Raw genomic sequence first — 24,241 nt, 5'->3', positions numbered from 1 at the left:
GTTTCAAAATAAAGCTCAACTAGAAACATTCACGCTTTATTTATTTTTACACATTACGTAAAGCAAGATTCATTTGAATTTGTCCTTCAAGGTCTAAAAGTCTCAAGTTGTTTATAAATTCAATTTATTAAAACCTTTTTTCAAGAGTTGTTTGAGAGATAGTCGTTGACACAAGGTGATTTGAATGTTCCCAAGTGGTTGCAGTTATAGCATTAGATATTGGATAAAACTGGCGAGAAGTTATTTTGCAATGATATTTTAATAAAAAGTGAAAGAAAGGTCAATGATAACTTAACTATGCACACGTAATTTTAGACTTTAATTTGAAAAATGGATAATATGAGAAGAATGTAACATAAAGTTAAGTAAAAACTAATAAGCCAAACTTAATGACTTTTTTATGGAACCAAATGACAGCTATTTCAAAAAATAATCAACAAATTCAACCAGTCCGAAGCTCGGTAATACCTGAGTTCTATTAATCAATAAAATTTCCAATTTTCCGAACTCGATGCGTCATATTGATGTAAAATTAACCGCACATAGTTTGGAAAACCCAATGCATGGCGACCGGGCCCCTTCCCTAAATAATTGAATCCGGTCCTTACCCCAACAGACTGGCCAGTGCCATAGCAACACCCTCACAGCAACTGTATTGAGGGACACTTTATGTTGCGATTGATTTTCAATTACATTGTGAATAATTTTTCAATATTTTTGCGAGTTTATTTAATTTGAATGAGTCTTCAAATTAGTTTAAATGGTGATGGTGCCCAAGAAGTTCAAAATATTATTTAAAGACATTATAAAATGAAATATTTACAACTTAAATGTTAGTATAAAGTTCGCTCTACATTTTGTATTTAAAATTACTTACATCCGTGTTTACACAGTGACAAAATTTTGATAATTCACTGGATTCTCGTCCCAAAATAATGACCCGTTCCCCTCAATTTAAGGCACCGTGTATTGTTCTTAAGGTCTATATTCCCATAACCTTGAAATGCTCAGTCCGATGCACATCAAAGCCGTTTAACAGTACGGTCTATGGACGGCTATGGTCTGCCGACGCTGCGTGCCAACCGCTGGCACTGTCTGCCAACTGTCAGTTTGGCAACATTGCCATTAGCTAGGTCACTGACCCGTTATCGGTATGCCCGTTTATCAGCTGTTTATATATAGGTAAGCATGTATATCAATTGTGAGAACTTCCGCGGAATGTATTTTAAGATTCGTTTTTTTGATAAAATTTTATGTTCTGGTTTTGTTTTGGAGTTTGTAAAGTATTATGCATTTATCTGAAGTTGTGTACTGAATATCTGAATTATAGCGTTTTAAATAGAAAAGGAAAGGCTGCCAATTTATTTTTGTATTCATCTATAATTGACACTGCATTAGTCTACACATCCACATTATGTTCCTTTTCGAAATACAAAAGCGACGTTCAGGAAATCCAATCTAAAACGAAGTAAAATAAACAATGATTTAAAACAACAGGTATTACGTAGCGGTTCGCCAAAGACGTTAATTTTAGGTCTGTTTAATTATATTAAACCCAAGGCCGCGAGAGAATCTTAAGTAATACTGACTTTACACATTACAATCTGACAGAATTACGACATTCATTTGTTATTCAGCCCTTATTTTGCCGCGTCATGTCATGTCATTACGACGTGATTCAGAGGGGGTAGGCAGAAGCAATTATGCCAATAATTCGTATAACTAAAAAAAAAAACGAATATGATATAAATAACCATTTTTTTAAAATTAATTTCGGAGTTTAAAGCTTAATATTTAGGATGAGGAAAAATATCTGCTTTATCATTTTGAATTGAAAATTAATGAAAATATAACTAATAGAAAAACAATTTAGCTATTTTTGTCAAGTCAAACATTAAATTTACATAGAAAAGCAAAGCATATAATTATGACAAGACATCAGTATAAAGAAATCACCACAACATCTTTATTTAAAGAAAACCTATTCGAGCCAAGAAAAAAACCCAACAAGCATTTGCAATTTTATAAGTATTACCAAATTCCATTTATTGAAGCATGTAGGATATAACCCAACAGGATACATAATTTAAAACGCGATAGTTCAAACAGTCTGTAACTATGACATAAAATGTAGGTTCGGTTTTGTATCGGTAACTGTCGGTATCATTGTGGTTACACGACGAGCTTCCTGTTTCTAAATAACTATGACATAATATAACTATTGTTAATTTTCAAGGTTTAATATATGTATAGTCATACAAAGTTAGGTTAGAATTTTAACGGTCGTTCGAAATTTATGTGAATTTGAACGAGTTTTTGTGTTCCACTGTGCGATTTGCTTTTGTTTATTTTCGTCAATCATTAATAAATATTTTTTTTCCTCCTTAAGTAATTTGTTTGATAATTTTGATCACAAAGTTACAAACTAGCAATACTCTTATAAATCTTAGAAAACTCAAATAAACTACATGTTTGCATTCGATGTATTAAAATTGTCTTACTGATTAATATATATTTTACTCACATTAGTAAGTTTTAACAGAATCGGGATTTAAGTAGGCACTCTAGTACTTATCAAATATCTATAAATATATTCATAGGTATAGGTACTATGTCCTAGAACGGCGTGAAAGAGAACCACGCGATCAATATTTCATCCCTAAGCGGAGTGAATTTGCAGCAAGTCTGGCTAGACGGTATTGATACTAGGTGTAGATATAGCCGCCCGGGGAGCACCCCTCCGCCCACACCCGCAACCCTCGCCCCTTCATTAACGTACTGCAATAACATATTGGCAAGAGAGCTTCATTTACAAGTTGTTACAGGACTCGTCAAGGTCAATTTGTGCTGAATATTTTTATTTAATAAAGTTAAGAGATTCGTAGAAGTGTGAACGCAATAGTAATACACAGGTACTTGTTGTAAACTTTTCTTTGTCAAAAGCTCTCATCTAGACACGTCACATGACTTAGGGTTTCTCCGCATATACAGACTAGAATAGAAGCAATCAAAAAATTACAGTCAAGACGAAAACGCCCTATGACGCGCCCTCTCAAACGCCGAAAACAAACTTTCGCCCGTTTACATAAAGCCCAATTTCCACCGAAACAAAAGCCAGACAATCGACAGGGCATGGGGGACGTGTAATCGTTATTCAAACTGGCAGACTACTATTTCCGAGCCTAGTGCGCATGCGGGCGATCGCTGCGTTTAATAGGTCACGGCCTCACAGTCTGCACTGGAAGCCGGCTACAGGGATATACTTAGAACGATACGCCATTTTAGCAACAAGAAAATATATTTGCCGTCATATAAAAGTTAAAACAACGCTATGAAAGTGTATCTCAGTGAAATCGTGCGTTGCGAAACGAGTGCAGAAGACAATCGCACGGTCCCCTTCCGCGAACCAGAACCGTCGCGACCGGTCCGAAAATAAGCGGCACTCGGTTTATACAGCCACGGGACGAAGTGTTATGCTATAAGGAGACTGGGACGGGAGTACGTCGGCAGCGGCCACCACGGCTTAACCCGAGTTATGTGATACTAATGTGGCCGTGCTTACGTGTGCCGGCGCGCGGTGACTCACCCTACAGTGGTGTTTATGTGCACAGGGAACTCTGTCCCACGGGATCTTTTGTATAACTACAGTGTACGTATTATCCTACTAAAGTGTTATTGCAAATTGTGCGGTAAACGTGCTCGTTTACAAGAAACCGGTGTCGCGTCAGCCGGCCGGCCGGCCATGCTGCATGCGGTTGCGGTCGTTATTCACTGCGACCTTTCTTGTGCCGCGTTGTGGAACGCATCCGTTTCGCGATAGTGGATATTCGTAACCGCGATACGCCTCATTATTAGTTAACATATGGTAGTCGGTCGGCCGAAGGTCGCGCAGCTCGCGTCACCCTAGCATAAGGTAAACGCGGTCGGGCGTGCGCGTGCAAAACGTAAACACTGGCCGGCGAATGCACCAAAAAAACTCGCGCTCTATGATGTCACCGTGCAAACATTAGAACGTGGAATTTAAAATTAGATGAGTCCAGCGAATCTGTCGAGAACGGTTCATTGAGCGACGGGCGGGCGACGCGAGCGGAGCGCCGCTGGCGAACGATCACGAACGAAGAGGTAGCGTAGCGGCGCCGCCGCGACCTTGCACCGTCACGGGCGCAACGTCACGCCGCGCCGCTGGATTATTTTCGTCGCGTTTTGGCACCTACACCTCACTCGTGCTCCCCGAACTCACAATCCCGTGCCGTTCGGTGTGAACTGTACGCTTTAATATCGCTTTTATTTTGCAGATTGCGACAGACTCTTGCGGCGCGGATCGCGGAGATTGACGACATTGTGTCCGAATTCGATCGCGTGTCGGAGAGAATCGACGAGCTCCGACAGCAGATAGAAGTGTTGACGGCAAAAGTTAGGACTTTCTACGTTTTCGGCGAGGACGAAGCAGACAGCGTGCGTGCGCTCACTAAAGAAGTTTCTGACTTAGTGGAACGCACGAAGAACTTCACGGAGGAGAGCAGGAAGCGATACGGAGGCTCGGCCCCGGCGGACGTCGCCCAGGAGCTGTCCTCCTTAGAATTATCCTCTGAGGCGTTAGCAGCAGCCATGGAAGAGAAGGAGAGGGAATGGAAGCGTGCGCGCACTGCTCGCTCTGAATATGCGACCGATGTTGAAGACGTGCAAGCGTGGGTGCGTGCCGCGGAACTCACAGCCAGAGACCGCACGCTCGCCCCGGAGGCCTACAGGGAGCGCCTAGTCGCGACCCGGTCTGAAGTACCTAACGTCGCCGACCGAGTAGAGAGGCTGACCCGCAACGCTAAAGCGATTGTCGAGGGCAGCCGCGACGCCGGCGAGAGGCAACTGGTGCAGTCCACGGTGACAGCGCTGTCTGAACAGTTCTCAGCAGTCTGCAGCGAGCTGGAAGCGCGACAGGCAGCCGTAGAGGACGCCTGCGATGCTGTCGCACGATTCCTTACACTGTTAGAGAAAGTCTTACTTTGGGTTGAGACACAACGTGCATTCCTTGCGCGGCCACTCCCATTGGCCGACTTGCAGGAGGCGCAACAGAAACAGACTGAATATGGGGTATGTTTTGTACAAAAATGAAAACAATAATCACATAACAATTTTTATTTATTTGTGTTTGTGTTTACAGAATGCGCTCAAGAGCTGTAAGCAGCAAGCCAAGAATTTGGCCGATATGGCTAAAGAGATAGAGGCTATTGAAAGGGTGACGAGTCCTGGAGACTTGCCCTCGAGGCTAGAAGCAGCAGAGAACGCAACCGTAGATGTTGAAAAGAGATTAGCGAAGACAGTCAGTACTTTAACTATATTGCTGTGGTAACATTTTAAAACAATATAACTCATGTTCATTTATATTTTGCAGAACGGTCTATTACAAGAATTAGCTGAAGAATGGGAGCGATGCGAAAGAAAATTAAAGGACGTAGGGCACTGGCTCGAGGCGACCTCAAGGACGCTGGAAGCTCCCCAAAACGCAAAGAAACCGCTTAGAGATCGTCTCGCCTTGCGGGAGAAATTAATTAACGATATCTCCACGCAAAAGACGAAAATCTCATACGCAGTGGAAAAACTCAACGTGAGTGGATAGGAATCGGTCAATACTAATGTTAATTAAACTGAGTTTCAGGGGCAGTGTTCGTGTGCCGACCTTCCAAATTATCAGTGAGTGGTAACGATGGCTGCTTGTACAGGTACACTTCGGGCCGGACGGCGTGGCGGCTCAGTCCGTGGGCCCGGCCGGCGTGGAGGCGGCGGCGCGCTCGCTGGGCGCGGCGCTGGATGCGCTGGCGCAGCAGACCAGCGCGCAGGCCGCGCAGCTGGAGCGCGCGCTGGCGCAGGTGGACGCGTACTGCGCGGACGTGGGCCGCCTGCGCGCGCAGCTGCTGCAGGCCGAGCAGCAGCTGCGCCACGCCGCGCAGCCCAACTACAGCCCGCGCGAGCCCGAGCGGGCGCAGCGCCAGCAACAGGTAAGCACGCATCACGTAAGGCTCGACCCGCACCGATCCCCGCGAGTAGGTGGCTAGCGAGTATTCTAGTTTTGTTTATCCGACCTGGAGGCTCTCAGGGCGACCGGGCAGGTGGCGGGCACGCTTCATATCACCTTGCGGGCGCTGACTGCGCCCGCTTCGACGCTCGATCATTTTTATTTATCTTTTGTTTTCTTTTTGTCACCCTCCTCCTCACCCTCCCCGCTACTAACATGTCGAACTGATATCCTCCGATAGGAGTGTCGAGAGCGCGTCAAGTCGCTCCAGAGCAAGATTCAGGCGCGTAATGAGCGAGTCAAACTACTGGTGCAGCGCGGCAGTCCGGATGCCGAGCCGCTGCGAGACGCGTAGACCGCGATATAGCTACATTTAGTTTATAAGTCGATTCCTTGTCATCTCGTCCCTGTAATTTTTTTAAGTATAATACGAAACGTTAAAATATACGAGACGCATCGCAGCCACCGTCGTTTCCTTTCGCTCAACCTTTCATCTCGTCCGTCCGCTCGTCAGAGAGACACCCTTGTAAATCATGTGTTTGTCCGTACTTGCGTATCAGGAGGTCTCCCGGCGAATCGAAGAGCTGACCGGAGCGATCTACGCGCTGGACCCGTACTTCGTGATGCCAGCTACCGACGAGCACGCGGCCACTCTGAGCATGCTCGTGTCTTGCGCCTCGCACGCGCGCAGCAGCCGGCGCGCGCGCTCGGGCGAGCGGCGCGGGCGAGCGCTGGCCCCGCCCGCGCCGCCGCCGCGGACGCGCTCGCCCTGCTGGGCGCCCGGAGGCTTCACCTACGCCGAGATAGTCAAGGGCTCCGGCTCGCGCTCCAGCTCGCGCGGCTCCCGAGGCGAGCCCGCCCCGTACGAGCCGACCGAGCCGCTCGAGCTGCTTGAGCCGCACGATGTTAACGAAATCTCGAAAACGGATAATACTGTGGAAGTTGTCGTGGAACCGTGTGTGGTCAGTGAGCGAATCGATGATGAGGCAGTATCGCGCAGTGACAACCGTGTTTGCGAGTCCATAAGTGTCAGTGAGACTTACGGCGGTGACGTGAATGTTTACTATGAGGACTTAGCCCCTCGTTCGGAACCAGAATTGGTTACTGAATATTGTACTGAACCACCAGTAGAATATCGGGAAGTGCCCATTGATGTGCCGACACATGTGTATCGGGATTCACCGGAATCAATTTTAAAGACACCTGAAGTACCCATTAAGGAGCTACAGGCCGTAGATTCCGAAAAATCATCTAGTCCCGATCTAAAGCAACGTGCACATGAGTTATCATATGCAGAAATTTTGGCACTCGGTCTGCGTAAGCAGCCACGTACTCAAAGCGTAACATCCTTACCGAAACCACAAGTGGCACAGATTGAGCTGGTTAAGGAGATCGTAGTAGAATGCGTTGAAAAATCTCCACCGATTCTACAATATGAATCGAAAGTCGAGAAGATTGAGCCGCCTAGGTTCAAACCTGAAAAATCTGATAAATTAGATAGGCCCGAGCGTTTAGAACGTCCGCCCGCTAGAAGTAGGTCTAGAGAAATGCCGAGACAGAGGCGTGCCCCTGAGAAAAGACCAACAAAGGCACATGACATTCAGGCAATGAAAAAGAAAAAGACCATGAAAAAAGTTATTGAAGTTCAAGACTTTGATGATCTTGAACCCCCAGTTGAGGTTGAATTAAAGCCTATAAAGGACTTATCAGTTCAAACAGCTGATAAACCGATTGAGAAAACGGTATGCAAAGAAGTGACTAAAAAGTTACAACATAGTGCAACAGTTGTAGAAACTGTCACTGAGCTTGTCGCGGAAGACTCACAGCCTGACTCTGTCGAAGAGGCTGAACAGACAAAACCGAAGAAAAAACATAAATCTAAAAAACCAAAGTCATCTGAAGATGAAATACAAAAAGCCCTTAAAGAAATAGAGGAATTGGAAAAAAGTAAGAAGAAGAAGACAAAAGAATCTCGTGATAAAAGTAAGGAGGCTGTTTCTGAGCCTAAAGTTCAGGACATTATAAAAGAACCTGAAGTTGTTGAACCTAAAGTAACACAAATTACAGAAATTGAAAAACAACCTAAAAACAAGAAAAAGAAAGGACCCAAAACAAATGACGATGACGTGTCTAATAAAATGATTGATGTAAATACCGACATCTTAACTGTGGAAACCAGTAAGGTTGTCGAAATATCAACAAAAGAACCTAAATCAAAGAAAAAGAAGAACCACAAGCAGTTTTCTATTGATAGGTCCGAGAAATCAGAAAGTACTCCTTCCGATAGTGTTACTAACGTAAGTAAAGGTAATATTTCCGAAGAAAAGATCTCTCACCTTCCGGAAGGCGATCAGGAAATTAAAAACGTTTCATTAAAAATTCAAAAGGAATCGGAAATCATCAACGAAAGTTCTTCAAAACCAAAAACTGTAGAAACAATGGCAGATGACTCAGATTGTAAACAGCCTATTGAGGCTAAATTAGTAATTAAAGATACTACTACCACTTCATTGACTACGGTGTTTACCTCAGAGGTAACACATAAACCAGAAATAAGTATTCAGAAATCGGAAACTGATTCAATGACAACTAATGTTGATTCAAAAGATGCAGAAATGACTGATGAAGTTACTGTTACTACAACAGAACTTTCCGAAAATGCAAGTGAGGACACACAAATTTGCAATTTATCAGAATCAAAACAAAGCAAGGAAGACATTAAAACATTTAAAATACAGCAGCATGTTGACGATGTAACTAAAGAAACAGAACAACAACAGAAAGAACAAATAGATACTGATGAAACAATTAAAAAGTCAACGAAAACTAAAAAGAAATCATCAAAAAATAAGTCTAAACCGATTGCAGAGACTACAGTAGAATTTTTAGTCAAAGAGTCTGCTCAGGAGCCAGTAATTGAAAAACTTACTGACAAAACCGAGGCTGAAGAAGTTGTATCTAAACTTCTACTCCAAGACACTCAGATCCAAGCAGTTGCTGAAGAAACCAAACCTATTCAAGATACAGAACCGGTTGCACCAGAATCGTCACAACAAGAACTAGAACCACCACTTGAAATACAGCCAGAACCATTAAAATCAGAGGAAATAGTTACCGAATTCATAGAATCTCAATCTGTACAGTTATTGCAAGAACTGTATTCTAATGAGGTGCCTTTAGAACCACCACAGTCAGATATAAAACCTGAAAAAGTAAATACCAAGCTAACTTCTGTAAAAATGCCCTCTAAAGCTGACGTGGAAGATAAATTTGATGAAAATAGTTCAAAAAATAAAAAGAAGAAAAAGCAAAAGAAACAAGAAAAATTACCCGAAGCCGCCATCGTAGAAGCTTCAGAAATAATTGAAATTATTGAAGAAGATGTAAAAACGATTGATCCAGTAGTTAAAGAATTACCTAATGTAGTGGAACAAGTCGAAGAACAAAAACCTCTTAAGAAAAAGAAATCCAAGAAAGGAAAAATTACTAATGTAAAAGAAGAAACAATCGAAAAATCAAGCGATGAACAAAAAGAATCTAAAGATACTATTTCTGTTGTGACAGAATTTATTTCTCAAGAAGTAAAAGAAATAAAAAATCAGGAAGATTCCAGGAAATCTAAAAAGAAAGCGAAATCCAAAATAAATGTAAATGAAGTTGTCATTGAAATACCTGTTGAATCGGGTGCCACTTGTATAGATGAACCACCTCCAGAAGAATTAAAGACAGAAGAGGTCGCCTTCGAAGAAGTGAAATCACATAAGAAGAAAAAGTCTAAGAAGCAGAAAATTGATGACGATGACATAGATAAAGCTCTTAAGGAGATTGAACGTTCTGGAGGTTCTAAAAAGAAACCTAAGGAAAAAATACCTAAGCCAAAATCGAAAACAGAGAAACCAATTCCAATGGAGGCAGAAACTATTATACGACAGGAGGAAACTTATTTGGAGCGCACTTCAAGGGAAGAGGACGATAGCTTAGTTGAAGAGTTGGAATTTATACAACCAGTTGAACATATCGATTGGAATGCTATGCTAGAAGAAGAAGAAGGCGTTTCCGAAACTACGTATGAACCAAGTAGGCATCCTGAAACTGAGGTAACTCTACCTGAAACGGGATTCATTGCTAACCAAGTAACTATATTACAAGAAACGACAAATTTGCTCGAGAAAGAACGTACAAATGTTACTGACTTTAAAGAAACTTCACTTGAAGCGCACTCTATATCTGAGGCTTCTGACATCGTTTCCGAAACGAAAGTATCAGAAATTGTCACCACCGCAGAACAAAGTGACAAACAATCGACAACTGTTACTACTCCTGGAAATGAGCAAAATAATAATGACAAGTTCTTTTCTCCTGATACTAAGGAAGGATCATACAACATCGTTGAAGAAATAACTTGCTATGAACCAATTACTCAAGATGTTAAAACACGTACTATTTACTTAATAACTCATGAAGAAAAGAAATTACCACCCATCAGGACTGTCAAAGTATTTAGTAGTAAGAGCAACTCTCTAGAAGAGCCTCTTTCCGTTGAAGATGATGTAGATGTAAGCGATCAAACAATTAGTAACAAAATCACTGATGTCAAGTCTTCCATTAATGTTAGTGAAAACGTTTTAGATAATAAAGTTATTACAGAAACCTTTATTAAAGAAGAGAAAATATTAGACTCTGTGAGAACTGTTGTCGAAGCAGAAACTGAGAAACTTCAAGATATGAAATCAGAAAGTGAACAGGTTGATAGTTCTAATACTGTTATTGTTGAGAACATATCTTTAGTAGCAGAAAATCAGTCAACAGAATCGAATACAAACCTCATCACTGAGATACTGCGCGAAAGAGAATCACAAGAATGTAAAAGCTCGCCTCTTGCAGACGATAGTCACTCCAAAACTACTGAACCTTCCATACAAGCAACAGAACAACCGCAAAAACCTTTAACTGAAGATGACTTTTCCGACATCCTTGAAGAAGCAATCTTTGGATCAGTACAAGATCGCAACAGAGTACAATCTCAAAAGAAATCTAAAGACAAATACCCCAATATTCCTTATCAAGAGTTGATAAATGATGTCAAGCCCTATTCAAGGGATTTAGACACATACCAGTTAGATTATGAATACACTCAATTAATCAAAAGCCAACGGGAATCTCAAACAGTGCAATCTCAGGATTCAGAAAACGAATTGGAGTTTACTGAACCTGTACCAACAACTGTAGTTAAGGATCAGGATAACATACCACAATCAGAAATAGTATCCAAGTCTGAGTCTGAAATAATATCACCTGTGAAAGAAGAGGTTCCCAAAGTTTCCTATCAAGAAGTTAAGGACGCAGAAGTGGTATTAGCGGGGATAATATCTCAAAAAGACACAGAGGTGGCACATATTTCCGACTCATCAATCGAACCTCAAGTATCCAAATCAGTCGATGATGTTGATGCTTGTATACTAAAAACTGGAACAGATGTTGGAACAATTGAACAATTAAAACCTGGAGAAAAACTTGAAGAGATATTGCAAACCCAAGATATATCAGTGAATGAAATTCCAACTAAAACCACAGGTCAAATCTCTTCTGTTAATGAAGAAGCACCAAGAATTAGCTACCATGAGATAAGGGATGCTGAAATAATTTTAGCATCTCAGGTATCTAATAAAATGGTCCTGATAACATCTGATAAAAATATAGAATTAGTTTCTGATTTGCGTGTCTCAGAAACTGTCAACAAACCTGGCGATTTAAGTATGGAATCTCATTTACTAGTTGAGACTGTAGATCCCAAACAAATTGAGAGAGAAAATGTACGTTCGACAAGTTACCATGAAATTAAGGACGCTGAAGTAATCCTTGCAACTCAATCTAAAGCCGAAACAAGTACTTCTGAACTAACTAAAAAACATGAAAATGTTGAAAAATGTGTGGAGGAATCTTCAGAAGAGAATAAAACTACTGAAGACAGAACTCTTGAAACTTTTATAACAAATACTTCAAAAACCGTATCAGTTAAAGAGCAAACACTTGGTTTAATTAACACCGAAAGTTCAGTGCCTGAACTTGTCAATGTGACTTTACCTCTCACAAATTCTGACAAGGAGCCTGTTGAAACCACTTCTGACGTATCAGGAGTGCCTGAAAAATCAACAAATGATATCAATTTACAGTTTTTACGAGAAGATACACCACGTTATAGCTACCATGAAATTAATGACGCTGAAAAGTACTTTGGTTTAACAACCACTGAGGCCGCTAGAAACCATACATTATCAACAGAATCGGTTGAAATTACTCAAGTTATCCAAAATGGCAAAGTATTTGCAGAGGAATTAACAGAGGCGATAGTTGAAATTTCATCAACTTCAAATAATCTTGACGAGTCAAATGTTCAAAGCCTTATAGTCCAGGATAGTTCAGATATTTCTGTTACTGATCTCACGAAGACTGCAGAAACAGCATCAAGTTCACCTTTTGATGACGAAAAGCAAAAAACTAGCAGTGTTGATGATGTTGACAAGAAAACTAAACCAGAAATATTTGAAGTCCCACGAACAAGTTACCAAGAGATTTCTGACGCAGAATGTCTGTTGGCCACCATTCAAAGTAAATCTCGAGAAGCAAGCCAGGAAAAAACCGTACCCGAACAGGTTTTGATATCAGAACAGGAAACCTTAAAATCTGATAAAAAATCTACCATAATTAAACTTGAAACGTCTACTTGCGAAGCTCCGAGATATAGTTATCATGAAATAAACGACGCTGAAAACTTGCTGGCGTCTAAACTTGTCAGTAGCAATTTCGCTGATGAAGAAGGTATGAGCCCCGGAAAACATTCTCCTGTAGATGAGAAGGATTCAGCGGAAGAAAGAAAAGAAACTCCACAAGTTATCGAAAGTATCTATGAACCGTTACGTCATAGCTACCAAGAAATAAAAGAAGCTGAACTTATTTTAGCGACATCAAAAGTCAGGGATGCTTCTTTGGAACCTCAAATACAAGAAGAAAAGATTTCAGCTATACAATCTGAGTCATCAGCTGAAAAACAAGGTCTTTCCAATCAGTCGGTGTCTCAAATAGGGAAAATTTCTTCCCCGATTCAAAAAGCCCCATTCGATAAAATTGCGCTTTCTTTTGAAGTTGATGATCTAAGCAATACACCTATAACAGTTGTATACGGTAGTGAAGCGGACGGAACACCTACTGTAGAAGTTAAAACCATTTCGTTTGATCATGAGGTTAAAGACTTCGTAAAAGTTGAGGCAGCTGATAGTCCTGAGAAAAAAGATCTAGTTAATGTTATTGATTCTAAGAAAGAACTTCAAGAAGATGCCGTGCTAACTGAAGATGAAACATTTGAAATCATTGATCACAGTGATGTTACTGGTGCAATCGTTGATGAAATTAAGGAACCCGCTAACCAAGAAATACATGAAATCGAGACTAAAATTACTGAGGATTCGACCAAATCGGAGTTACCTCGTTCAATAACTCCAAAAACTAATGATGACCAAAAAATTGTTCAAGACCTTATCGAAGAAGCGCTTAAGGAGCCTGAACCAGCTGCTACCAGATCTAAACCAGCTTATGAAACTTTCGTAATTGATGACCTTAATGAAAGCCTTGTGCCTGTGGTATTCGGTGATATGAAAGATATTGAAAAAGCTATAAAATACAAAAAGCAAGAGCTTTTGTTGCAAACTATCGAACCCGAACACGTCGAACTGCAAAGACCTGATAGTGCTATTACTGCTGACAATGTAATTTTGATTGAAAACGCTTCTTCTCCAATTGAAATGGTTGAATCCACTGAAGAATTTACTATTCCACAACCCAGCGAATACGTAGAATTAGACGAACCCACGGATGTTAGCGTCGATACTAAGCCTGAAACTATCTCGGCGGAATTATTACCAACTGATGAGTTACAATCGGTATCAAAATCGACTGATTCGGTTACATTGAAACAACCTGATATAAATACGCAAACTCCTACGGACTCTAGTACGGACACTATAATTACATCTGTCGTTAGGGAAACGGAACTAACTAATACTGAAAGTATAAGCCGTGTAGAGAAGTCTCCTATACATAGCTTGCATGACCTCCTTCCCGAAATTGACTCCATCCCTGAATTTAAACCCTCTTATTCGAACACTGTATTGTATTCAAAATTATCGGCTGATGCACCTGAGTTTACACCGTCTTACATGTATCAGACTACTACTACTGTGTCTGAAAGTAGAACTGAGGTAGAAGATGCACCTGCACCTATTACTGTGGAAGAGGAAACTATTGATATTTCAACGGAGAGTTCAACAACACCTCAATCTTATTCATCAGTACTACAGACTAAGAAGGAACAGTCTGAAATCCCACAAAGTAGTAGTGATCTTGTTGAAAAGACAGTTACAGAGATTGCAACAACATCAGATGTGCATGACGATCAACTTGAGAAAAAATCTAAGAAAACTAAAAAGAAAAAGAAGAAGGATAGAGAGGACAAAAAAGACGTTCCTGTTGTCAAAAAAACGGAAAATATTCAAACTTTACCTTTACACACAACAAATACTTCTGAAGTAGAACCAGCAAACGTTTGGATAAAAGCTTCTGAGGAAGGCAAAACATACGCTGATGTGCTAGCTGAAGGATTGGCACAGGAACAAAAAGAGTATTTACAGCTTGTCTCAGAAAAGCCAATTGAAAAAGATTTTGTTGCAAAAGAGGAAAAGAACATTGTGGTCGATAACGTTGTTTCTCCATCAGCTGGGTCAAATGAGGAAAAATACCGTGAAAGTGTGGAAACTGTTACTGAGAGTGATAATAGTATTGGATCTTGGGCAAAAATTGTTGGTAAAAGATCATCGCCCGAGAACGTACCAAAAATGGTAGCCACACAAAAAGATCCAACACCCGTTTCTACTAAAGTATATCCTCCAGTTATATTTGTTGACGAATCCAGTAACGACCAACAAACTACAGAAACAGAAATTGATGCTGAAGGTTTTATTACTGTTGACAGAAGTAGACGTTCTAGATCTAAGTCAAGAGACAAACGCTCGCAATCAAATATATCACAGACAAGAGAAACTCGTGAAAAGTCAGAGAATAGATTTGAAGCATTGACAACGTCTCTAAAGCCAGACGACATAGAATCTACTCAAAGTCCTTCAGATGATGAAAAACCAGTCAAAAAACCAAGCCGTAAAAGCCGCTCCTCTAAATCGAGAGAAAAAGACATTAAACCCAAACCTACTGAAGTTGCACCTAGTACATCTGATGAAGATAAGCTACCCGCAAAGAGGAATAAAAAGAAAAGATCATCTAAATCAAAGGATACAATTACGAAAGAGTTGGATGAGAAGATTGAACCATCGGTCGTAAATATCCAAGAACCACCACAGGTGCCACAGGTTGAAGAACCGACAGAAAAACCTATTTCAGAAACAGAACCTATTACTGATCAGAAAAAGAAGAGTAAAAAGAAGAAAAAAGATAAAAAACCAGTAGAAGTTATTGAGGATACTAATATTCCAATTCCTCCTACATCTGAAGAAGAACCAGCAGTAAAGATTACAAAACATCAGCATAAGAAACTTGATACTCCAATTTCAACACCTGAATCTATTCAAACACCAATAAAAGACAGGGTATTCTCTGAGGCTCAGTTCTGGAAAGATGATCCAAATCGTCTGGATTTATCTGAAATAATATCTGTCGAAATACAACATACTCCTACAGAATCATACAAAATAGAGATGAAAGATGGAAACATTCCAACCAAAGATTCTTATCTGCAGCCAGAGGAAGAAACTACAAGTGTCCAGTTGATTCAGTCAGCTACTCAGTTTATCACTAAAGAAATATCTGCTATTGAAACTCAGAGACAGGAGCTTGTTGACAAAATTGCTGAAGATCAATCATTGGAAAGCAAAATGGCTGATCTTCAGAGGGAGATTGAGGAAATGTTGTCACCTGAGAATGATTCATCTGTAATGAGTGATGATTCTCCAAAGGAACTGACTGACACCCAGACGTCTATGGAGTATCAATATGATGAATTGATGGAAAATTTAACTCCTTCTCTTGCTACTCCTGAGCCCGACAACGTGGATCTAAAATCAGTTGAAACGCAACTTCCTGAAGAGCTTGATGATAAACATATTAGTATGAGTATGATTGACTCTTTACTGGAGGATACCGAACCTATTTCTATTACAGAAACTCACTCGTTGGAGCATACAGATGATATTCAAGTCACTCAGGAAGATATGACCCCTAGAATTACAGAAAAAGTATTTATTGAATCAGAAATAATTAGTGACGTTCAGAAGAAGGATTTAGGTTATTCAATTCAAGAACCTGACCAACATTCTACTATTGCTATTGAAAGCCAGACCTTGCCCCCTGAAATCGAACGTTCAAACGTAGAAACAAAAGTACTTTTTGAAACACAGAGTGATAAATTAGAACAAAAAGACAAGGATAAAATGATCTCCGATGTTACCGCATTTATTGAATCTGAAAAATCTGTTAAAGACTCAGCAGTAACTGAAACTGAGAGTAAACTTCACGATATTGGCTTTGTTGCCCCTGAAGAAACAATAACTAAAGAAACAGAAAGAGTACAAAAAGAATCAGTTCTACCGTCTTCTAAAGAAGACAACGTAGTAGTAATAGAGAAAGACACAGATAACACACAAACTGACTCACGCAAAGACACAGTTAAAACCGATGTTTTATCTAAAGTTCCACTTTCTAACATTGATGTCGATACTAACAACCTTTGCAATCTAAAATCGGATTCTTTCTGGACGGACAAACACAGAATTCATGACGCGGAAATACTTTTAATTGAACGTAAATCAGCTGAACGAACAATTAAACCCGTAGACATCGATCAATCTTCTGTAAAGGAAGAAGGCATTAGTGTTGAGCAAAACATTATTAAAGATAAATCTTTCTGGCCAGAAAAACACTTGTATCACGACGCTGAATGCCAATACTTCCTTTTAATGGCTAGGAAACCAAAAACACCTTCAATCGATACAAAAGAAATTGAAATCAATGATGAAAATGATAAAGACAGGGACCAGGGCGGAAGTTCTGGTCACTCTTCGGAAGGTGAAGAGCCAAAAGATTCATCCGGCTCATCTTATGACCCTGACTATATATCCATGGACCTTCCTGGTGGCATATGTAGTTGGAAAGACAAATCATCGTACTTGAGCGTCGAAACACCCGTTGTTGACAACGCCTCGGACGAGCTTGTCTCTAGGGAGGATATACTAACCACCCAACCTATAGCACCAGCCCCATCCTCATCCAAACAGGAGCCGGAGGAGACGCCCCCGAGGACAACAAAGGTGACTGACCCACAGTCGTATTGTACGATTTTTAAATATATACTATATGTTTGGCATGATATAATTACTAAATTCTTAATTTCACAAATTACGAAGCTATTTATTGTAATGTGTTTAGCCACGCCGCAGCTCGTCTTGTAGTGCCACATTTTGGCGTGCACTGTAATTACCGTAGTAGTGACGCATTTTACTAGTCGTTAATTTTGTATTGTGTGAATTATAACTCTAGTCATCTCTAGTCAGATCAATTTTTCTAGTCTTTGTCAGTCGTCTGATATTTTATTATAATAAACTTTGATAACAACGTGCATTGTTTTATTTACACGTGATATGTTTTTGTTATATTTTGTTTTACAATTTATGAACCCCCGTCAAAATTTGGCAACTACGAGACGATAGACTCTTATCGCTTCAGTACGAAAAGTTTTATAGAATCTGTATTTGGACTGTAAAAGTTGATGAAAGTGCACTTCACAACAACAACACTCAAAAGTCTGTCAGCTACACTCATTAGAATTTTAATTAAAGAAATCTGACAGTCTACAATATAAAATGAAAGTTATGCAAAGGTCAGTCATAAATTTTTGCTTTTTGAATTTGAGTAGTTTAGTTTCCTAAAATATTATTGAATGCCATTATTATTATTTTTTTATTGGAATGGTTTCAAATATCCTGGCATTGTTGAAGCATCCAGTTGTTCCAAAATTAGATTGAACTTGTTGTGGATTATCCTCATCCAAAGTGTTCCGTACCGAATTGTCAAACGCTTATCAGTGTGAATGCCACACGCTTCGCCACGCTGCTATTGACAAAATAAAGCTAACATAAACTATACAATATTGGAGGACTACATTTTTAGCAGTGTTTCTTTACATTTCCTTTTTTATCGTTATAAATTGCGAAAGCATTGTCTTCTGCGATATTTTTGACATCAATAAAATTTAGTCCCCCAAAATTAATTTTTAATTCTAAACCTCGAAAAAATTCTAAATTGTCATGTTTTGTTGTTTTAATTAATACATTGGCATTTCAATTATTTTCTTTATCACTCGATTGCGGTACGGGACACTTGGCGACGACTGACTTGTTTTGTTTTATCAATAGTCCAGTAACAGACCCGTTTTGCAAATATTCAGAAACTTCGCATGTCATGCCAACATTATTGTTATGAACTAATTTGTTTTTATTTTCTATGTTGTATTGTGTTTCTAACATGTAGTCCATCGGAATGACCACTTGGACTGTTTGACCCTACGTATTTTTAGAGGATATGGAATCAAAAGATTATCGAACATTTTAAAATTCTTAATTTTTTGCCTTTGTTCATGGTTACAATTTCCACTCTTTTGAGTAAAGATCTAGGTCACACTTAAAAGCTTTCATGTAATGGCATAAATGAGTTGTGGTGATGCACTCATGTTCCAAAATACCACTGTCGATGAATTTGTGGTTGCGTTACTGAATAGCTGCGTTCATTTTCACGGGTATGCGAACGCGTTAGTTATGTTTTGGCTTCAACCCAAAACTATTTGAACCAGAGATGTATTTAATCTTGATTTATTCCTCACGTGAACAGATAATGCATGTAGTTTTACTATTTGATGTATTACAGGATGCATTTGTTGATTGAGAGATTTTATATCACTGTCTGCTAGTGAAATGGTACCACATTCGTACAATGTACGAGTTTCAATTAGTTATTTTTTGTTTATTAGCATAGTTTTTGTTTATATTCAGCATCAGAACGTTCGAAGTGGATTTAGCAATGAACTGATTCTAAATCTACTGTTATTATTCGGAATTAGTGTGGAAAATTTAACCTATGAATTACGCAACGAGATCTTTTGATTCCATATCTCTACTGTAAATAAGAGTGTTTTGCTAATAATAGCGTGTGTTCTCAGGACGAATTATCTAACGATATAGAAAGTCTGCTTGAAGAGATAAGGGATGTGCAGACTCGGCTCTCCGACCTGCCTGACGAGAGTCTCGAAGCCATGGAGGAGGGTCTCAGGGTAAGTCCCCACTGTATATACTCCATCGATCAAAATAACAGACCCGATTCCCAACTGACGTAGATGCAGTTAAATATAGACTCGCTATCTCGATATAAATTGGTTTAGAGTAGATTTTAACCAAACATTATTCGAAATTGCCCGTTTTAGCTGCCTTATAAACAAAACTAGAATTTAATTATGTAACCAACGCGCAACGGAGTTAAATACAATGCGGCACGAATTCATATTTTACGCGTATCGATAGTATCTTATGGACATATTTACTGGTAAAGACTCCAGTATTAATTAATTATCGCTTAGTCGTTAATTTACGATATTATATTTACAAAGACTTTTCAGAATAGACAAAGCATTAAATTCCATTACTACTTGAGTCACTTTTAAGTACTTCTATTGAACCTTCAGTTATTTTCGTATCTCTTTGAAACGTGGCTGATAAGTGCATTGTTTTCTATAAACGTCAGCGTCGGTAACAATACCTGCGAAAATTTGGCCCTAGAGGAATATTTCCCTTTCTCAAACGAAGGGAGACAGTAGGGTGTAGAGCGGCATCCCGTTTCAACTGCAACAATTCTTTTTAGGAAGATGTGGTAGGTGTGGCAGATATTTTCTCCCAAAGTGGCCTTGACAGTGATTTAGTCCATATATTGTGATGTTTCACAAAATGATGTCACCTGCGCGTTACGACACCGAGTTAATAATAATTGTTAGTGTTTGGCTTCTGCAGGGCTTTAGTAAGTGAACGAACGCAGTGCAGTCGATACGAATTTAAACGAAAATATTTTACGATCGAAACGATTTCGTGTTTTGGTTCTAGTGAAGTGTTTTTGTGATAGCAGTTTTTGTGTGACGGGTAATTTGATTTGTTTACGTATTTAATACATACTTTTGGAAGTTGAGTCATTTGGAGTTAACAGTTTTCTTACGACATCTAAAAATTATTTTAATTTTTGTATTCATAGGTCAGAAATATTGGCGACATAATTTTGCAATCTTTATTAAACTTATCAATAAATCTCGCATATTTTCCTTCGATCAAGATCAGTTAAATTTATGGCTTAGACACAATATAAGAACTTATGTTAGACCTTGCCAATACATTATCAACTATTAAAATTATAAATACGGATATTTTATAACATTCAATCCTAGTCTGTTCAATATATGTTTTATTCAAAAGAATCCCCTTTGGGATAAGCATTGTGCGTTAATCAAGTGGAACGGGTGACATACAATGTGCCTTTTGTGTGTCTGTGTGGACCTGAATCAGGCTATTCAGATAAACCAAGTACGAATAGATTGAAGACTAGTGTCGAAGTTTATGACCTGTAAATAAAATCTACCATAATACCATTAATATTTTTAAGAGGTATGGTTTACAAGCTTGTGTTGGGGGTAATCTAAGGATCTACTGAACCAATTTTGGTAATTCTTTTATCAGTAGAAAGCCATATAATTTGTGTGTCATAAAACTTGTAATTGATGCTGATGAGGTAATTTTCTTTCATCGATTCCTAATTTTTTGAAGACTCGATATACTTTACTCTAAAATCTATTGAATAACATAAACTAATTACTGACTATTGATTGTGAAGTATTGTTTGATAAGATACGACATTACAACACTATGAGTAGGTACTTATCAGCCCACGCAAGTTGTAAATATGTAGTAAACATTGCGTACAAACATCATAAAGGGCTAACTATTATAATATGTATTATTATATATTAATGCCTTTTTGACGAGCCTAAAAGTTTGATGTTAGGTCAAGGTCAACACTAATGTTTTTGTACGACCTTCCGATTCAAGTAAACAGTTCACTGTCAATTGTAACCATTAATTGTCGATACATCGTTTTATTGTTGTACAAACATGTTCTCGTAATGTTTGATGTTTCACACGTATTGTGAATAAACATTTATTTTATCCTTAAAGCCAATAGCCAGTGGACTTAAACATGACATACGTATACTGCTTCTAGAGTAGTGTATTCATTCTTCTTCTTTCCGTGATGTTTTGGTCAAACCTTGCCGTACGACTGACCAGGGCCCCAATTCTGGCCGATGAATTAATGAAAACTGGCTTAAAATGACACTTTTCGTATTTTTCCTACACAATAATTGGAAATTTTGTATGGGATGGTACACTCAAGGTCAATACAATTAAATTTCAATAATTGTGTAGGAAAATCCTTAAGAGAATAGGAGTAATTTCAAATTTAATCCAATAGCCATTCATTCATCGGCCATTGTAAGATAGCAGAATCGGGGCCCAGTCTAAAACAGCCCCAAGCCAAAAATATAGGAGTAAATAATTGATTACATAAATGATAAATAACGATCGTAGATCATCTCTTAATTAATTCACGGATAAAGTTAGTACTACGTTACAAATCAGCCATCAACGAATTTAGCAATGACGGCACAATCATTCCCAAACACAAAAGTAGATGCCGATTTGTTTCTTATGTATTCAATGATATCACATCCAAATACTCTCAGCTAAATCATTTTTATTTTAAGAGGAATAACATCTTTATAAGCTTGGCTGCCAATAGATTACTGAAGTGTATTCTTCTGTCAAGGCTTTCCACAATCTCTGTCAAGGATTTTCATGTGCTACGTTTGGGCTGGCTTCCAGACTTACCCGTTTTAGCTGTTTTTAAGATAGCTCGACTGCCCGAGTAACCTGTACAACTAGGTTATTAGGGTGACACAACAGTATAGACTAGTAAGACATTTCCCGAAAATATACAATTATTTGCGTCCTCTGTTATACCTAATTTAAAATTTTCGTCTTTCAACATAATATCATTTTGGCAAATCAAAGGTATAAAGGCCAATACCACTGATTCAGCTAATCGTTAAACAATTTTATTGAATCATAAAATTCTCTTTAAACTCGTACTCTAGGATTCCGTGCATCATTTGAATAGGGCAGTAGGTAAATGAGTCATTGGCCATGTAATCCTGGTAACCTGCTGGTGACTGCATTCGACCTTCGTGGTTCGAATGCATAGAATAGAAAACGGCTCTTTCATTTATTTCCTCGTTTATAAAGTGCATAGTTAAGCGATTCATACAATTCTAAATGGTGAATGAGATATGTAAAGGTGAGTACGAGTAAACCTTTAGAACCTCTAACCATTATATTATTTACTTTGCTGATAAGTAAAAACTTGTGAGATAAACCCTCTATTCATGAATTTAAATGAAAAATTATTACTACTTATGAAAGAAAAATAAGTTGCAGAATTAAAAAAAATATGACGCTACAGCTCTTCGTCATAAATGCAATTGCTTATTAAATACGGTTCCTATTACAATTTTCATAGCAATAAATATATCTGATATAGCTATTTGTATATCTCTGGCTAAAATACAATTAAACCAAGATATTTCTTTCGCCCCACAGAAATTATGAATACAATGACACACATTTGTAGGTATACTTTAATTTTATTAGACTATGACACCATTCGTGTGAGTAATCACACGTTTTCCAGCACACATCACGTCTTGAAATAGAATTTTTCTTAGAAAAATGTCGCCATGTTTATTTTTGGTTTGTCTTATCAATTAATAATGCAGTTTGTGATGGTAAACAGCTGAAAGTGATGATGCATTATGTCTCGTGAGAACAGCAGTTTAATTAATTCGAGGTTGTAATATCAGTTCTTGCAACTTGTACTTTTATTTGAGTAACAGATAGAGACAGCTGATAAATATGCTTACATATCTACTTTTAAATAGACACATAATAATAAATAATTGACTTTAAATAGGTCATCGTTATTTTCTATTTTTATTTAGTTGTATGCGTAGGCGGAAGAAAATAAGTAGGTCATAAGTCAGCTTTTTACACATGAGTATTTCCATGTTTTTAGATTTTAGGTAGGCAATGTACCTACATAGTACGTGAATCTCTCTTGTTGTATGCATTTAAATTAAAAATAGGATTCAATTGATTGGCACACAATTTGAAAGCCAGTCGGAGCCACCTGCTGTCGCTCTTAATGTATAAACACGTAGTTTTGTAGGTTATATTATGTTTATCCGCGATAAATCCAACATTGATTGTTTAAAAAACAAACGTGTTTTTATTGGACTTGACTCGTATCTTTTCTACATTTAAATTGTTTTAAACTCTATGTAGACATTTTGTATGTGCAATATCTTAAAATATGGGATTCTGTACTAAAACCAATAATCAAAATAACATACCAAATTAAACAGTTCTGATCGGTATTTAAAATATGAATAGTCAGTTCAATTTTCATCTTTAATTTATCTTAAAAATGTTTTTGAGGTCTTTGACGAGCGTTGTGTTCTCTTTATTTTTTAGTCTCTTTCTTTTCTTTTAGTTTTTCTTTAAATATGCGTTACAAAAGATTTTTTTTTTCAAATCTTACAAAAAATAAGTTGGTATCGAAGGAACAAAAATAATAATCCAACCAAAATCCAAACTTTTCAGGAGGGCATTGAAGTTCTAGTCAAGTGCGACGAGGCGGCAGACCTGCTGGAGACGAAGGTCATGGAGTACCGGCAGGAGCAGGAGGTGCAGGCGCTGGTGAAGGAGCTGGTCGTCATGAAGGCCAGGATCGTGAAGCTGCTGGTGCAAGCGCGGGAAGGACTGAACATCATCCAGGTAAGAAAGGTAACATTGATTTTATCTCTATTTTTGCTGTGCTTGATGTACATGTATCATCTTGTCTCTAAATTAATATTGAGTTGAAAATTGCATCTTAGTCGTAAGTGATGCGGTCACTTTTAGTTTACAAATATTAACCAAGGTGCATTCAATTCTCCTATATATAATTACCAAAAATAATCTCCGCTGCATA

General features: G+C 38.7%; 1 protein-coding gene across 4 annotated transcripts in view; it reads left to right on the top strand.

Moving 5' to 3' along the window:
• The window catches only part of LOC113497210 (nesprin-1-like), a 180,878-nt gene that overhangs the window by 118,255 nt on the left and 38,382 nt on the right, over positions 1-24,241 (top strand). For 3 of the 4 annotated variants that reach the window (XM_026876639.1, XM_026876640.1, XM_026876637.1), the window contains 7 exons: positions 4,296-5,088; positions 5,159-5,317; positions 5,390-5,602; positions 5,718-5,993; positions 6,571-17,379; positions 19,284-19,394; positions 23,872-24,054. In XM_026876639.1, coding sequence (XP_026732440.1) covers positions 4,296-5,088; positions 5,159-5,317; positions 5,390-5,602; positions 5,718-5,993; positions 6,571-17,379; positions 19,284-19,394; positions 23,872-24,054 — 12,544 coding nt within the window. The remainder of the gene's footprint in view (positions 1-4,295; positions 5,089-5,158; positions 5,318-5,389; positions 5,603-5,717; positions 5,994-6,570; positions 17,380-19,283; positions 19,395-23,871; positions 24,055-24,241) is intronic. The other variant, XM_026876638.1, reaches the window with a different exon arrangement.

The sequence above is a fragment of the Trichoplusia ni genome, chromosome 9 (genome assembly GCF_003590095.1).
Source record: "Trichoplusia ni isolate ovarian cell line Hi5 chromosome 9, tn1, whole genome shotgun sequence".
Classification (NCBI taxonomy): Eukaryota; Metazoa; Arthropoda; class Insecta; order Lepidoptera; family Noctuidae; genus Trichoplusia; species Trichoplusia ni.
Note: the sequence above shows the minus strand (reverse complement) of the source record. Positions and strands in the feature narration are given on the sequence as shown.